General features: G+C 46.9%; 2 protein-coding genes across 8 annotated transcripts in view; one reads left to right on the forward strand and one right to left on the reverse strand.

The window, feature by feature from the left end:
* The window catches only part of LRWD1 (leucine rich repeats and WD repeat domain containing 1), a 71,975-nt gene extending 55,304 nt beyond the window's left edge, over positions 1-16,671 (reverse strand). For 2 of the 4 annotated variants that reach the window (XM_084823369.1, XM_084823368.1), the window contains exon 1: positions 1,799-2,051. Coding sequence is in view for 1 of the 4 variants with exons in the window: in XM_084823367.1 (XP_084679493.1) it covers positions 16,543-16,576 (34 nt within the window). In the remaining 3 variants the exon portion in view is untranslated. Of the gene's footprint in view, positions 1-1,798; positions 2,052-2,224; positions 2,318-16,542 lie in introns of those variants that run through there. The other 2 variants (XM_084823367.1, XM_084823370.1) reach the window with 2 other exon arrangements.
* Positions 1,665-13,308, forward strand: ALKBH4 (alkB homolog 4, lysine demethylase). 4 transcript variants are annotated; one of them, XM_084823372.1, is made up of 3 exons: positions 1,665-2,055; positions 8,355-8,552; positions 11,915-13,308. In XM_084823372.1, the coding sequence occupies exons 1-3, from the start codon at positions 1,936-1,938 to the stop codon at positions 12,587-12,589; spliced, it is 993 nt and encodes a 330-aa protein (XP_084679498.1). In that variant the 5' UTR covers positions 1,665-1,935; the 3' UTR covers positions 12,590-13,308. The 4 variants fall into 4 exon arrangements, with proteins under 4 accessions (XP_084679498.1, XP_084679500.1, XP_084679501.1 ...); XM_084823374.1 differs by lacking the exon at positions 1,665-2,055 and adding an exon at positions 4,035-4,203 and having other exon boundaries at positions 11,915-13,300; XM_084823375.1 differs by lacking the exon at positions 1,665-2,055 and adding an exon at positions 4,503-4,556 and having other exon boundaries at positions 11,915-13,300.
* Positions 16,672-17,050: the final 379 nt, after the last annotated feature.

Consider the following 17,050-nt stretch of genomic DNA (forward strand, 5'->3'; position numbering starts at 1 on the left):
GAGATCCTGCTTGATGTACATGTCATCTCAAAAATCTGCTTTTCAATCCCAACCAGGAACTGTGTCATAGATCAGTTGCAATAAATGTAATACATCAGTAAATAGTCTTGTGAGCAGATTCGCGCTTGTTACCAGATAAAGAACAGTGCTATATCTGTCCACAGAGTAGGCAGGGAGGCCTAAGGGTTAGCGCTGAGCTTCTCTGCCTGAGATTCTGCTTTTCAATCCCAACCAGGAACTGTATCAATAGATCAATTGCAATAAATGTAATACATCAGTAAATAATCTTGTGAGCAGATTCGCGCTTGTTACCAGATAAAGAGAAGTATCTGTCCATAGAGTAGGCAGGGAGGCCTAAGGGTTAGCGCTGAGCGTCTCTGCCTGAGATCCTGCTTGATGTACATGTCATCTCAAAAATCTGCTTTTCAATCCCAACCAGGAACTGTGTCATAGATCAGTTGCAATAAATGTAATACATCAGTAAATAATCTTGTGAGCAGATTCGCGCTTGTTACCAGATAAAGAACGGTGCTATATCTGTCCACAGAGTAGGCAGGGAGGCCTAAGGGTTAGCGCTGAGCTTCTCTGCCTGAGATCCTGCTTTTCAATCCCAACCAGGAACTGTATCAATAGATCAATTGCAATAAATGTAATACATCAGTAAATAATCTTGTGAGCAGATTCGCGCTTGTTACCAGATAAAGAGAAGTATCTGTCCATAGAGTAGGCAGGGAGGCCTAAGGGTTAGCGCTGAGCGTCTCTGCCTGAGATCCTGCTTGATGTACATGTCATCTCAAAAATCTGCTTTTCAATCCCAACCAGGAACTGTGTCATAGATCAGTTGCAATAAATGTAATACATCAGTAAATAGTCTTGTGAGCAGATTCGCGCTTGTTACCAGATAAAGAACAGTGCTATATCTGTCCACAGAGTAGGCAGGGAGGCCTAAGGGTTAGCGCTGAGCGTCTCTGCCTGAGATCCTGCTTGATGTGCGCTCCATTTCAAAAACCTGCTTTTCATTCCCAGCCAGGAACTGTGTCATAGGTCAATTGCAATACATGTAAATAAATGAATACATAAATGCATGCATGCTACGAAGCGGGCCTGCGTGATGCTGAGGGTGGAGCGGGGCGAGATTGTGGGAAGGGGGAATGGGCGGGAAACGCGGGGCCCCCTTCCCGAGATAAATCCCCGAATGGGGGCTGGGGAAGGGGGCCCCCGAGTGCCTTTTAAACGGGAGGCACTGTCTCAGAACGAGGATGCGCGGGAACAGGGTCCGGCGGCGGCTGATTCCCCCTTGCCCTTCCTTCTCCTTCCCCTGAGGGGAATTTTATCTCCCGCCGCCGCCGCCGCCGCCGCCATTGACGGAAGGGGGGCCTTCCCCAGGGCCCGGCAACAACGGCGGCGGCGAGGAAAAGGCGTCGTTTGGCGGCGGCCGTGGCGAAGCCCGGAGAAGCGGGAGCGGAGGGGGGGGGAGAGAGAGAGAGACGGCATTTGAGCGACGGCATCTTTAAACACCCGGCCCGCGCCGAGACCACGACTCCCATGATGCCCCGCGAGGCCGCGGCCATGGCATCCCTGCCGCCGCGCCGCGCGCGGCGCTGCCGGGAAAGCGAGGCCGCCGCCGCCGCCCGCCCGCCGCCGCCGCCGCGCCAGCCAGGCCTGAGGAGAAAAGTCCGAGCGGGGAGGCGGCCCGCGTCGGCATCCCCGCCGCGCGCGCGCCCCGGCCCCGGCCGCCCCTCCTAGGCTCCTAGGCCCCGGCCTCGCCCGCCCCTCCTAGGCCTCAGGCCGGGGTTACCTCAGGCGGGCGCGGGGGTCCCCTGCCGCTGCTGCCGCCGCCGCCGCCGCCACCACCACCGAACCGGAAGCGCGGAGGGGGGCCCGGCCGGCCTGCCTGCCTGCCGACGGCGGCGAGAGCTACCGGGGTCGGGCGGGATGGAGGCTGCCGAGCGGCGGCGAGGAGGAGGAGGCGGAGGAGGAGCCGGCGGGCCCGGGGGCTGCGGGTGCAAAGGGATCCGCTCCTGCTTGGTCTGCGAGGCCGCTCCGCCCCCGCAGGTACCACGCGCGGCACCGGAGGAGGAGGAGTGAGGGGAAAGGGGGTGGGCATTGGGGGTGGGGGGAGGGGAGGGGAGGGAGGTTTGAGGAGGGGGCTGCTTGTGGGCTTGGCCGCGAGTGGGGAGGGGGAAGCACCCGTTCTGGGGGCTGCGCCCGCTGCTAGCCCTACTTAGAGTAGACCCGTTGAAGTGAACGGGCGGCGGCTCCTGTCAAGCCCCGTGCGTTTCGACGGCTCTGCTGCGAGGAGGCCGCCCTTAGGCTCGAGGGGCGCCTCTGAGCATGTGCAGAGTGCCCGCCCCTCCTTCCCCCCCCCCACCACCACCACCCTCGAGGAGGAAAGATAAGTAGCCATGTTAGAGACGGGGGTACCAGACCACCTTCCCCGTCTCCTGAGAAACCTGTACGAAAGGTCATGAAGCAGCGGCGCGAGAACCGGACATGGAACAACCGAGGGGTTCCAAATTGGGAAAGGAGTACAGTACGACACGAGGCTGCATATTGTCGCCCTGCTTATTTAACTTATATGCAGAGTACACCATGAGAAACCATCATCCGGGTTGGATGAATCGCAGGTCGGAATTCAGATTGCCGGGAGAATGATCAACAACCTCCGATACGCAGACGGTACCACCCTAAACTCTCTGATGCTGGGAAAGACTGAAGGCCAAAGGAGAAGGGGACGGCAGAGGATGAGATGGCTGGATAGCATCACCGATGCAATGAATATGGACTTGAGCACGCAAGATGCAATGAATATGGACTTGAGCACGCTCCGGGAGAGAGCGCAGGACAGGAAGGCCTGGCGTGCTGTGGTCCGTGGGGTCACGAAGAGTCGGACACGACTGAACGACTGAACAACAACAACATCATGAGAAACGCCAGGTTGGATGAATCACAGGTCGGAATTAAGACTGCCGGGAGAAGTATCAACAAGCTCAGATACGCAGACGGTACCACCCTAATGGCAGAAAGCGAAGAGGATCTAAAGAGCCTCTTGCTGAGGGTGAAAGAGGAGAGTGCAAAAGCTGGTCTGAAACTCAACATTAAAAAAACTAAGATCATGGCATCTGGCCCCATCACTGCCTGGCATATAGAAGGGGAAGAAATGGAAGCAGTGACAGATTGTATTTTCTTGGGGTCCAAGATCACTGCAGACGGTGACTGTAGCCATGAAATTAAAAGACGCTTGCTCCTTGGGAGGAAAGCTATGGCACACCTAGACAGCATAGTAAGAAGCAGAGACATCACCTTGCTGACAACGGTCCGTCTAATCAAAGCTATAGTTTTCCCAGTAGCAATGTATGGCTGTGAGAGCTGGACTATAAGGAAGGCTGAGCGCCGAAGAATCGATGCTTTCGAACTGTGGTGCTGGAGAAGACTCTTACGAGTCCCCTGGACTGCAAGGAGGTCAAATCAGTCCATCCTAAAGGAAATCAACCCTGAGTGCTCATTGGAAGGACAGATACTGACGCTGAAGCTCAAATATTTTGGCCACCTAATGCGAAGAGAAAACTCCCTGGAAAAGACCCTGATGCTGGGAAAGATTGAAGGCAAAAGGAGAAGGGGACGACAGAGGATGAGATGGCTAGATAGCATCACGGATGCAATGAATATGGACTTGAGCACACTCCAGGAGAGAGCGGAGGACAGGAAGGCCTGGCGTGCTATGGTCCATGGGGTCACGAAGAGTTGGACACGACTGAACAACAACAACAAGCCCTACGTACAGCAGACCCATTGAAATGAACGGGGCTTCCACCAGTCATGGTTCATTTCAAGCCCCGTTCATTTCAACGAGGTCTGCTGTGAGGATACAGCCCTCAGGCGCGAGGGATGCCTCTGAGCATGTGCAGAGTGCCTGCCCCCCCAAAGGAGGAAGGAGAAGTAGCCGTGTTATATCCCTACTTAAAGTAGACCCATTGAAATGAACGGGGCTTCCACCGGTCATGGCTCATTACAAGCCCCGTTTGTTTCAACAGCTCTTCTGTGAGGATACAGCCCTCAGGCTCGAGGGGTGCCTCTGCGCATGTGCAGAGTGCCTGGCCCCCCTCAAGGAGGAAAGATAGGAGCCATGTTCGCAATTGTGGCTAGAGAGTTGGACTGGGAGATCCGGGTTCTAGTCCCCACTCGGCCATGGAAGCTCAGTGGGTGAGTTCGGGCCAGTCACTGACTGTCAGCCCAATCTACCTTACAGGGTTGTTGTTGTGAGGCTAAAATGGGGAGGGGGAGGGGGAGGATTATGTATGTCGCCTTGGGTTCCTTAAGGAGGAAAAAAGGTGGGATATAAATGTAATAATAAATGAATAAACTGTGACTTAAGCCTGGGCTTGACTATGTTTCTTGCATCGTTTGTTTGTTTAATACATTTCTATACTGCCCAGTTGCTGAAGCTCTCTGGGTGGTTCACAACATGTTATTAACATTTATATCCCACTTTTCTGTTGCAGCAGAAAAGCTCGAGGCGGCTTCCATCAGGCTTGTGTTGAGCAACTTGTTGCCTGGTATGGATTTCATGCAGGCGGATGAGCAGGCAGGCAGGCTGGCTGAGGAGGGAGGGAGGGAGGGAGGGAGGGACCCCCCCCCCCCCCCGCTATCCTGCTGGGTTGCTCTGTAGCTGCAGAGGAAGGAAAGGCAACAGATTACAACTTCTGACAATTTCAAAACAGCAAGAACTCAAGTCTTTTTCTTTGTCTCTGGCTGCTGAAAAACAAAGAAAAGTTGAGGGGATGGGACCATTTGTGTGCTCAGAACTTTGTTCTGGCAAGGAAAACAAATTCCTGAGCTGAGCTTGTGCTCAGAGGTACCCTTTACCCCAGCTTTCCCCAACCTGACGCCCTCCAGATGTGTTAGACTGCAACTTCCATTATTCCCCACCAATGGCCATGCTGGCTGGGTATGATGGGAGTTGCAGGCCAAGACATCTGGAGGGCACCAGGTTCGGGAAGGCTGCTTTACCCTTCTTTCATTCTAAGTGTATGTCTGCCCCACAGAGCCACCGTGTGACCAGTTTGTGGATTTCAGGGTGCTGGTAAAACACAGTAGGTCCCACAAGCCAGAAGTCTGCCCACCCCTGTTTTAGGTTGCAAGCCTAAGGGCAGGGACTGCCTTGCTTTTATTGATCTGCAAACTACTCTAGGAGCATTTTTGGCTCAAGAGCAGGGTAAAAATGCTTTAAATAAATAAAGTTTCCTGGAAGTAAACAACACACATAGTATTCCACTGTTCTTGCAGCACACATTTCATGAGCCAGAGCGTACTAGGTCAATAACACTTAAGCAGGGGTGGCTGTCACAATTAACCTTTTAAATCTATCAAGATTTTAAATTATTAGTGTAATCCAGTTAGGGCGCAATCCCATGGCCGCTAGACAGTGGCTAGATGGCCACAGGATTTTTCGTTGTCTGGCAACCGACCTCAGCTCCGAGCTTGGTTCCCAGAAAACCGCCTCTCCTCCCCCGCTGCCTTGTAGGCAGCGCAGTTCGTCCCCAGCTCCGCGCTCATAAGAGCAGTGCGGAGCGGGGAAAAGGGGGGCAGGGAGGGGACAACAGAAGAGCTGGTGCGATGTTTCCTGTGTGTCATCTGGCCTCCCCCCCCCCCCAAGGCACCCTGGCTAGACAGCCAAAATCGGCCATCTGGCCACAAATGCAGGGTGGCTGGAGCACAGAGGAGAAGATCCTGTCCGCACTCGGCCCACCCTGCATTGGATAGTCAGTCGCCTCCGAGTCCCACTGAGTTTAGTTCAAACGATCTGTGGCCTTAATATGGCAGTCCTACTGTTTAGTAGATGCTCTGACTTGGATTGATGCTCTGACTTGGATTCCTGCATTGAGCAGGGGGTTGGACTCGATGGCCTTGTAGGCCCCTTCCAACCCTACTAGTCTATGATTCTATTTATGTAATGCTTGTGTTTTTTCAGTTTCCAAAGCGCTTTATATAACTTTATTGGTTATATATATAAAACACATATTCACTTTGTTGAATAGGATGTCCAAGGCTGCAGTTCTAAACTCACCTGGGAGTAAGCTGCATTGAATTCAGTGGGACTTACTTCAGAGTTGACATGTATAGTGAAAGGATTTTTTCTTGGGCTTTGAAACTTTTTATAAGGTAAAATATGGGGTGCTGGAGTCTGGGGGAAAAGGGGGTGTAATGGAGCAAGTAGGAGAGCAAAAGAAGCACAGGTTCATTGTATTAGAAGCTATTTAAATGCAATGTGTATCCATAAGAGATGTTGTATTAGTTTTCAAACTGTGTGGGTCCTTACAGGGAAATCAGGTGACTGGTCAAGGGTTATACAAGGGTAGATGTGTTTTAGGATTCCCCTTTTCTGAAAAACAGAAAAGTAAAAAAGAGCTGTCAGTGGCATAGCCGAAGAACTAAGGCCCACTTTAGAGTAAACAACCTATGTCAGAGATAAGAGAGATTTTTTGAGAAAAGGATCGATTGGGGAAAGGGTGGCTTAGAATGTGATGTGGACCAATAGATCTGAGAATTTTTGAATATATTTTAGAAAGGAGGTCACTGATGTCAGTCCGAGCGCAGTAGAGAAGACAATCTTTCTTCTGCTTTGAGCACAAGATACATGTTGCTCTGAGACTAGTATTTAGGCCTCAATGGCTCTGCAGTCTTGCCCTTTGGAGGAGGGAGTCTCTTTGCTCAAGAAGAGGGACCCTTTACCGGTAAAGTACAGGTGTGAATGATGGTAACTTAAAGCGGCAACATTTGTAAGTGTGTTTTATCTTTGCTTTGCTGGTTGAAGGTTTGTATGTTTGTGAAACGTTTTCGATTATTAATAAAATGCATTTAGCTTATGTTGTTGTTTTAGCCTTTAACTGTATTAAAGGAATGCCCCCTGGAATGCCTCCTTTTCCCCATGTCTGTGCTGCGTTTTGCAAGTGCAGAGAGTGAATGTGCACATTCTACCTTGAATCCTAAAAGGAACCTCACCTACAATTTTAGGCCCAAAACAGGAGTTACAAGAAGAAGGCGCACCCAAGTGTTTAATACCGGGTGCCCTGGAATTCTAGCCCCAGTTTGTTCCTTTACAATAGGATTATGCTAAAAACACTATTTCTTTAAGGGTGCAATCCTATGGGATCCGAACACATAAGCCTCCGAACATGGAGGCTTACATCTGTCCAATGCAGAGCGGGTATCCAGCCTCACGTGCTACATCTAGTGGAGGCTTTGGGGAGGGGGAGGGAAGGAGGCTGGGGCAGCCATAGGATTTCCCATAAGGCTGCTGCCCCCGTCTCCTCCCCTCCCTGCCCCCTGGAATGCCTCCTTTTCCCCATCTCTGTGCTCCGTTTTGCAAGTGCAGAGAGGTAGCCAGCACGGCTCTCTCCACACTGGCTATGAGGGGGTAGGGAGTGCGGTTTCCTGGCTCTTAGCTCGAAGCCAGGAAACTGAACAATTAATTGTGTGTGTGTGTGCGCGCGTGCGTGCGTGTGCCCAGATGCTGTCTAGGGGACATAGGATTGCTCCCTAAGAGTTCCCTTTCCATTGAAGGGGCATATTTTTGTTCTTTGGGGAATATTCTGTACTAGAATGCCAGTGACAATATTCTAAAAGGACACCTCAGGGTTATTGAACAAGATGTGCCTCTGGGGTTGATAGTTACCCCTTCCACAGACTGAGGGCACAAGCCCTACTGCCCCTGAAGTAAATTTTGTATGCTTGTCATTGTATTCTCGAAAATGTTTAACTAACGGTGAGCCTATCTAGTTACTTTTGAGTGTTACTTTTGTCCAATTTTTACATAAGTAATGTTTGTCTGTGCATGCCACATGCGTGCCGTATGTGTGTGTGCCACAAATCCATTAAAGTTGATATTCTGACTTATTGACAAGTTTCTGGAATTCTGGTAATAGAAACTATGAAAGTAACACACTGTTTATTAATAAAATAATTGCTACAAAAGATTATAGAAATATTTCAGAAGAATAAGCTAAACATACCCCTACCTTTTAAAGAGAATAACCCTTAAAGAAATAGGTTTCAGAGATCCTATTTGACAAAATGATGACTTGCCTGTTCTGATGGTACAAGTCCAGGTTAACTAGCAGCTCCCTTCCAACTCAGAGTGCCAGTTACCTACAAAATGCAGCATAATGATAACCTTCCTCAAAAGCAGGTTATATTAAACTACATAGTAAGGGTACCATGTTTATGTAAAGTGGAACACTTTGCCAAAAGTAAGCCAGGTCGCCACTATCTCTTTGTGTACTCAAGTATTCAGATTACACATGCAAATATTTGGATTTTCCCATCTCTCTTCTCCCCCTTCCCTCTTTCCCCAGAAAAGTGCAAACTTCGTTTATTGCCCACTGACTGGCTTCGCTATGGGAGAAAAACAGTCAGAATTTGCAGGCTGGGCCTTCCTTTTTCCAGGAGTGTTTCTGCTGGAAGACTTCATAAGTGTGGATGAAGAACACAAAATGGTTGAGCTGATGGATCAAAATGCTTGGAAGCCTTCACAGTCTGGCCGAAGAAAACAGGTCTCGTACTCAGATTGAAATTCTTCCTAGCTCAGTTTTGGGGACTGTCCTTCAACCTGGGATTTATTTTTTTTTACTGTATATGTCTTTTTCCTCCTCCCCACTCTCTTTTCCTCCTTCACTTTTTTAAAAAGTCAAACTAAAGGAAAATAAAAGGAAACGTTAGTCGCACATCTGGCATGACCCACTTTGGTTTTCATTACCAAACCAGTTTTAAGCCTTAGCTCACTGGTTGAAAAGCTAGCTCAGTGGTGTTCTCTTAGTGAAGGACCAGTGTGAAGCTGTGATTTGGAGTGTTGGACTAGGACTGGGAGATGTGGCTTCAAATACCCACACAGCCGTGAAGCTCACTAGGTGACTTCAGGCCAGTCACTATCTCTCAGCCTAACCTACCTTACAGGGTTGTTATGAGGATTAAATGGGCAGGAGAAAGAGAATTGTGTACACCACTCTAAGCTTCTTGGAGGAAAGACAGGAGTGTAAAAAAAAAAAAAAGTTAAAAGGGGCAGAATAAAAACAAAATTTGACAAAATGCCTGCTTTTAAAAAAAAATTAGCACTATCAAGCCATTTTCAAATGGGAGAGCAATCCTATGTCCCCTAGACAGCATCTGGGGGAGATACGATTTTTCAGTTTACTGGCTCTGAGTTTGTACACAGTGCTAGGAGCACGGAGCCAGGAAACGGTGCTCCCCACCCTCTCCCCTTTGGAGTCACCATGGACAGAACCACGGCAGCTGCCTCTCCATGCCTGTCCATGCTCGTAACATGGGGAGGGCAAAAACAGGACATTCCCGGGGGAGGGGATGAGACCATGGAAGTTATTTTAGACAGCTTCTTATGTGGTCTCCAGCCCCATTCCCACCCCCTTCCTGAAGCCATGCTTAGATGCCTGAAATCAGTTGTCTAAGGCAAACTGCAGGGCAGCTGGAGCACCGAGGGAATCCTGTCCTCCGGCTTCAGCCGCACTGCGTTGGATAGGTGGTCGCCTCCAACTGCAGAGGAGGTCAGAGGCAACCAACTATCTCAGTAGGATTGCGCCCTGAATGAATGCTTTCGAAAGGAGCTGGGGAACACCCAGTGAGCGCTCCACAATAACTGTTGTATTGCAAATTATTTCTATAACACTTTCTGGTGTAAGAAGAACTCAGGCGTTTACCCTCACAACAAAGCGAGGCTGAAAGAAAGCGGCCTGCCCAAGAACCCCAATAAGTACTGCTCCACCCCCAACATAATGCACCAAATAAGCACCAAATAAGAAGTGAGGGGAAGCTGCCTCACACCAGCAATACAACAGGCAAAAGATGGGATAAAAAACGTCTGTGCAGTTTGAAAAGAGATACCTCTTGCAACTGTCCTGGACTGCCTATCTCCAACATGAGCTTGCCTGATTAGCCAGTTTGGGCCAGCAGTGACAAGCATGGGAACTGGCACAGACTCTATGAGCATTGCAATAGATGTCTGGCATGCGAGCTCAGCATACCCCTGACTGCAGAAGCTGTGTCCCTCCCAGTTTTAAGAGCCCCATGGACAAAGTGGGAATTTCCAGCCTCTCACATCTGGACCAAATATTCTTCCCTTATATTATGCTGTTTGTTTGTTCATTTATTTATTTATAAATAGAGCCAGTGTGGTGTAGTGGCTAGAGTGTTGCACTGGGAGTTGGGAGATCTGGGCTCTAATCCCCACTCGGCCATGGAAGCTCACTGGGTGACTTTGGGCTAGTTACAGACTCTCAGCCCAGCCTACCTCACAGGGTTGTTGTTGTGAGGATAAAATAGAGAGGAGGAGGAGGATTATGTACACCGCCTTGGATTCCTTAAGGAGGAAAAACAAATCAAACATTTATAAAAGCATTAAAACCAAATACTCCAAACAGCATAAATAACAAGCAAACTGGGCAGCACAATCAATCAGGGAGGTCTGGGTAAAGAAATGGGTCTTTAATTGGCGCCTTAAGCACGTTGCACTTGGTGCCTCCCAAATACCAGGGGGGGATTCCATGAGGTCGGCACCACCATGGAGAAAGCCCTGCTTCCCGATTGCTACAAGATGGCCATCTGCAGATTGTGGTACAACCAGCAAGGCCTCCTCCAATTGTTATTATTATTATTATTAATAATAATAGTAATATTTCTATACCACCCCATAGCTGAAGCTCTCTGGATGGTTTATAAAAGTTAAAACATTAACATTAAAAGTTAATTATGTTAATAATTGCACAGGTCTCTATCAGGGAAGGCCATCTGCTAGGTGACCTGGTCCCAAACTGCTCAGGAACATGGCTCAGTGGCTAATAGGTAGCCTTGCAGTTGCTTCAACACCGGGGTAATATGTGTATGGCTAGGCGCCCACTCAGCATCCCGGCTGCCACATTCTCCATCAACTGCAGCTTCCAGACCAAGCACAAGGGTAGACCCGCTTTAAAAATGTACATGGTCTCTAAATAGTCTATTTTAAAAGATGGCAATGTTGATGGGTCTTCCCTTGCTTGATGGGCAATTGGTTGCAATGGCCTGTGTGAGGGAAGGAAGCAAGGCCAATCTTAAATGATGAAGCAGCTGCAGGTGGAGATGGCAGCGATGACAGTTAATTGACCACAACAGTTTCATAATAAAGCTGGAAGGGGGTTCTTATCCAAGCATCCTTCTGAGAGTGCTCTTTTTATCCTGAGATCCAGGACTGTTCTTATTCCATACAATTTTTTTTAAAAATCCATTTTTCTTTATCAAAGAAACCCTTATTTCTGCATTTGAAACAAAAAGTGGTTGGCCAGATTCAAGCAGGTTTTTTTTAATGTGCCAAAATCCAATTTTGAGAACAACCAAATGTCAATTAAAAAGGAATCCCTCAGGAAACAGGTTTAAAAAACAAAAAACCCAAACACCTGCTGATTATTTTTCATATAAGAACTTACAGAAACTGCCAGTGGCAGGCACCATCTTTGAAGATCTCTCTCACGCCGGAGGGCATGTCTCTTTTAAGATGGTGCCAGCTGCAGTATGTGTATGTATGACCTAAACCTTTTTCTTCCTTTTTTAAAAAAAATCTGCCTTCAAAATTATTTGCAGCTTTAATTAAAACAAGAACTTAACATTATTTGATTAATTGACTAAAATTTCTTCAACTGGGTGGCAGCCCTGCTTAACGAAGTGTCTTATTAATCTGTACAGCACTAGTAAGGTAGATTAGTATTATTAGCTCCATATTGTAGTTAGTAGGCCAAGAGAACAGCAGCTTGTCTAAGCCTGCCTAGAGAGTTTGTGGCAGAAGTAAAATTGGAACGAGGGACTTCACAGCTCAGTCTTTGCTGCTACATTACACCAGCTCAAGTATCCTTCCTCCTTCTTCCTCTTGCAACAGGACTATGGCCCCAAAGTGAACTTCAAGAAGCACAAATTGAAAGCTGGTAATTTTGCGGGGTTGCCCAGCTTCAGCCAAGAGATTGTGCAACGGATGAGAAATTATTCTGTGCTTGAGGGCTTCTGTCCTGTTGAGCAGTGCAACTTGGATTATGGCCCTGAGCGAGGATCTGCTATTGACCCACACTGGGATGACTGGTGGCTTTGGGGGGAACGCCTGGTTAGCTTGAACTTGCTTTCAGCAACTGTGCTTTCCATGTCTTGCATCTCAGAGGACAGTCTCCAGTTATTTCCTGTCTTTCTTCAACAATGCAAACAAATGCACAGCTCTGGATCGCCTGATGTTTCTCAGGACCATCAGCCCCATGATCCTATTCCCATAGGAGGACTCGGAAGCACCACAAAGGGGGAAACTGACTGTTCTTCTCCCACAAGGTCAGTTCCATCCAAAGAGGTCACTGTTGCTGTTCATTTACCTCGGAGATCGCTGGTGGTTCTCTCTGGACCTGCTCGCTATAAATGGAAACATGCCATTTATCGCGACCATATTAAAAGCCGACGCATCTGCATCACCTTCAGAGAATTGTCTGCAGAGTTCAGTCTTGGAGGAGAACAGGAAGAGCTGGGTAAAAAACTCCTGGGAATGGCTCTGACTTTCCAGGGAACACCCGTATAAGCATTCAAGAGAAACAACTGAGGCTCTTACTTGTTTGACTCACTGGAAATTAAGGTTCAGGGCTTTCATAAACGCACTTCGTGTTTTTCTGAAAAGCAGAGTTGTATTCATTATTCTTCAAAGCCTGTGGTTTTCAATGGTCTGTGGAGGAATTCCTTGCTCATCTGCTACCAACCTACTGTGCATTCTGGGGCATGCTCTACACTGCACGTTGATCTCACAAAGGACACCAGCCAGAACTGATAGGATTTAGTCTCACTCCACGTGAAAGTACAGTGCACGTGCAACACTCCCCTGCTGTGGCTGGGACTTTTCAAATGAAGGCCAATGGTGGCAGGCAAACTGACTTTCAGGGATGTGTGCTCTTCATCTTCTCACAGAGCATAGGAGAGCAACCTTTTATTTTATTTGCAATTATAAGAAAACAAAAAAGCGGGTAACAAAGAACAAACATCAACACCAAGAAAAAGAACATAACAAAGAGCGATATCCTTTCACAATAACTATTCACAACACCATTAATTAAAAAAAACACTACTGTTTCAAATATATATGTTAATATAAGCGGTCCATATATCTAAATTTTTTGTGAACTGCCGAGAGACCTTCAGCTATTGGGCGGTATAGAAATGAAATGAAATGAAATGAAATGAAATGAATGAATGAATGAATAAATAAATAAATAAATAAATAAATAAATAAGCAAGCATCCATACGAGACTGACGGCTGCAGGAGGTACGTTCAGCTGCAGTAAGGGGAGTAAGATCTTGGGACCATGGAATGATAGGTGGTGGGTGTTTATTTTTCCAGGCTTGAAGTATGAGTCTCTTTGCAACTGTTAGGATTGTCAAAGTCCACTTTTGCTATCCCTCTGTTAATCCCCACATCACAGGAATATAATTTAAAAGTGTATGAATATCCAGTTATCACAGATTTTTCAAGAACAACATTTATGTGGGCAGTAGCTTCCAGCCCAAAAGAAGCTACTATAGTTCATGCCTACAGCATGCGCCTCAGCAATGCATTGTCCACATTACAACACCAGCATCTCGAGGAGCTAGCCAGCTTCTCAATAAGCCTCTGAGATATCCAATGTACACAAAATACCGATTTTTGTTGAATCAGTCTCAATGTGACACCTACAGTACATATGGAAGCTAATGCAGCTTTCCATTGATTAGGCTGTATAGAGCATTGCAATTCCGTGTTCCATTCCTCTCTAACATACTGAACATCCACTTTATTACATTCCAAAAGACCTTTATAAACAGCTATTGTAGGCTTTGCTTTCTGTAAAGAACTCATTAATTCTTCCAACAATATAGGAGGTGCTGAAGCACTCATCACTGATGGCCCATATATAGACACCAGAAGGTGCTGTAACTGAATATATTGCCACCCAGCAGTAGATGATAAGCATCTAAGCGGCAATACTGAAAATGGTAAAAACTCATCATCCGGCCCTATTAGCTGCTCTAAAATATAACTTCAGTCAACCCAGTTTTTCCACAAAAAGGCTGCCTCTGTTTTCAAATCAGGATTCCCCCATAAGGTTAATTTAGCATGAGAACATAGATCAAACTGCAGCTGACAATACATTATATGCCATGTCTCTAGCCACTGAAGTTGCAGGTGGAGCCATTCATTTCCTTTTAATGTGCCTATATTCTAGTGCCATCCCACCCAGAAACTGATTGCAAAACAACCCATGGAGAAGTATTAAAAGAAAAAGATACATTCCAATCCTGTGATATGTGATATAATCGAAGATCTGAAAAATAGACACCTCCCTCCTAATTGGCAACTGCATCCTTTTAAGTGAAAATTGGGGAGGAGATCCCCCACCCCAAATAAACTTCTGAAATCCTGAATAGAGTTTTTAAAAATACATTTGGGGTAGTTATAAAGGAATATTACATAATACATAAATTACCCATGGTAAGACATTCGTCTTAAGTATATTAATCTTACCCCAAATACTTAAATTAAGTGATGCCCATCTTTTCAAATCAAGAGATATTTCCACCAGCAATGCACTTAAATTCAGTTTAATCATTTGAGAAATATCTAGGCACCTGTATTCTAAGATATGCTACAACTTCCGGACACAAGCAGAATTGCCATTTAGTAACTACATTGGGTAACTTAATACTATCTACTGGCATTAATTAAGATTTTGACCAATTGATAGATAGTATAACCCGAAAGTATACCAAAGGTATCAATTTTATTAATTTTGGTACAGAAGACTCTAACCTGCTGAAAAATAACAAAAAAATCATCTCTGTCATAGTAATTACACACACTTTCTGGCTGAGTGTGTGTTTATTCAGACGCAAAGAATACACACGTGTGGGCACAGTCTGGAGACTGAACCACCCATGTAACGGTTAGCACTCACATTTATACATATGAGTAAACAGAATACATGAATCTTTAAGCTGATTGGTTACAAGTTTGCCACATTGCCAAGCATGCGCATCAGCATCGGCCAGTGCCCTTTGGAACGCTGCCGGCAACACCTTTGGACGTGAGAGTTTTCCTGAGGCTGTGCAGTACACCCACAGGAGGGTTAGACAGAGAAGTGTATACAAAGGTACAAGCATATGATGCAGTACATTTCTTCTTGCACAGGTATAACAAATTGTTTACAAATCAGGAAGGATATGCCTAACCACAGGGCTAAGTGGGACAGAATGTGGTTTGAACTAGTTGCAGACAGCTAGTTACATGTTAAATAGCGTGCAGACGTCTGAGCTTAAAATGGCTTCTGATCACCATCTTAGCTCCCAATTTATTTTCACATCTGCATATAAAGCTGTTTTATATTCAACTTGCTCACGCCCCAAACCATAAATTGCTCTGCTCTGCCTAACTGCATATGCCAAGGGTTCCAAGTGCAAATCAAATATCAAGGGGGAAATAGGACAGCCCTGCCTTGTGCCCCTCTCTAAACAAACAAAAAGCTTGAAAGAATTCCATTTGTCATAACTTGTGATACAGGAGACAGATATAAAATTCTAATCCACCTTAAAACTTCCTGTGCAAAGCCAAATTCTTCCAAAGTCACTAACATAAACAATGTAATTCATCCAAAAAAAATCAGCATCAAGTAAAATTGCAGCTGAATCCATTCTTTTAGTATTCAAAATGATCAAATTTACTACAAGCCTTAAATTATCTGCACCCAACTTTTGGGGAATAAATCCCACTCGATCAGGATGCATTAATGTATATATCACGCTGAAATCTGTTAGCCAAGATTGCTGTTAATATTTTAGCATCTGCATTGATTTAATAAATCGGCCTATAATTTGCACAGTTAGTATGATCTTTAGCAGGTTTAGGAACAACAGAAATATAAACACTTGCCTGCTATGGCTGCACTTGTCAAAGAAGAGCACGTGCACAGGGGGGAGGGTGGTTAGGGTAACTACGGGGAAGGGGTAGCGAAACCACTACATGCAAGCCCATCACACGACCAGGAACCTTGTAGCACTGTGTGGTTCCACTAGGCCCCCCTCTTCCGAAGTTACCAGGCGAGCTTCCCTGAGTTGTTTGCACACATCCCGGCATCCTCCATGGCGTGAATGAGCTCCTGGCAGCCACTCCATCATGCTGAGGGGCTGTGTGGCCATAAAGAAAGTCTGCGCCAGCTAGAGCATTGCCTGCAGTAGTGAGCTTGTTTTAAGCACCAGGAAGCCCGCCAGACGACACAGTAAGCCTCCCCGGGGCCCTGTAACCCTTTTGCAGGGGGTGGTTACCAAGGGTGGCTTAGTAACCACTCGGAATGAGGTTTTCTCCCTCCACATGACACGCTACGCCACTGTGGTTACCAGAAATTCCCCAACCACCATGGCTTAGCGTGATGTCTGAACAGGCCCAATATCAACTGAAAGAGCCAGGCAGGCTTTTGTTCTGCATTCAAGAACAAGACAGGCTACAGACCTACCAGAACAACACCTCGCCGGCCTGCCCCAAATCATCCAGCATCAGAGCACAGGCGAGACAGGGCCAGGCAGGTTTCCCAAGGCTGGGGATTTCCACAGCCTGGGTGCTACAACAGAGAAGGCTCTTCCCCATGTTCCCGCCTACATTACAAAGTGGAAGTAATTGGTTGGAATTGTGTCTGAATGTTTTTCCTTTTATCTCCACAAGAGGGCTAGAGACTTTTAAAAAGGAAAGCGGAACATGCGAGGAAGGGGCCTGGAATATCCCAACAGTGCTACACTCTTTCGGGCCCACCTGTAGCCACGGCTCTGTTCTGCTGTGTGCCTTGGCTGGCAGCCACTCTCCTGCGTCTCTGCCAGAGGTCCTTTCCAGCCCTAAGACCCATTAATTGGAGATTGAACCTAGGACCATATACGTGCGACACATATGTTTTACGGCAGAACTGTAGATCCTCCCCCAGTAATGCATATTCTGCATACGTAAATCCAATTTATATAAAAAAATTCACT

This window comes from Heloderma suspectum, chromosome 16, assembly GCF_057233095.1.
Source record: "Heloderma suspectum isolate Gila_16-S chromosome 16, 16-S_ref, whole genome shotgun sequence".
NCBI lineage: Eukaryota > Metazoa > Chordata > Lepidosauria > Squamata > Helodermatidae > Heloderma > Heloderma suspectum.

Excerpts from the sequence above, each read along its gene's own strand:
- ALKBH4 (XM_084823372.1), top strand. The coding sequence starts at position 1,936 with ATGGAGGCTGCCGAGCGGCGGCGAGGAGGAGGAGGCGGAGGAGGAGCC. Across the intron at positions 2,056-8,354 it reads AGGCCGCTCCGCCCCCGCAG|AAAAGTGCAAACTTCGTTTA; the intron begins GTACCACGCGCG and ends CTCTTTCCCCAG. Across the intron at positions 8,553-11,914 it reads AGTCTGGCCGAAGAAAACAG|GACTATGGCCCCAAAGTGAA; the intron begins GTCTCGTACTCA and ends CTCTTGCAACAG.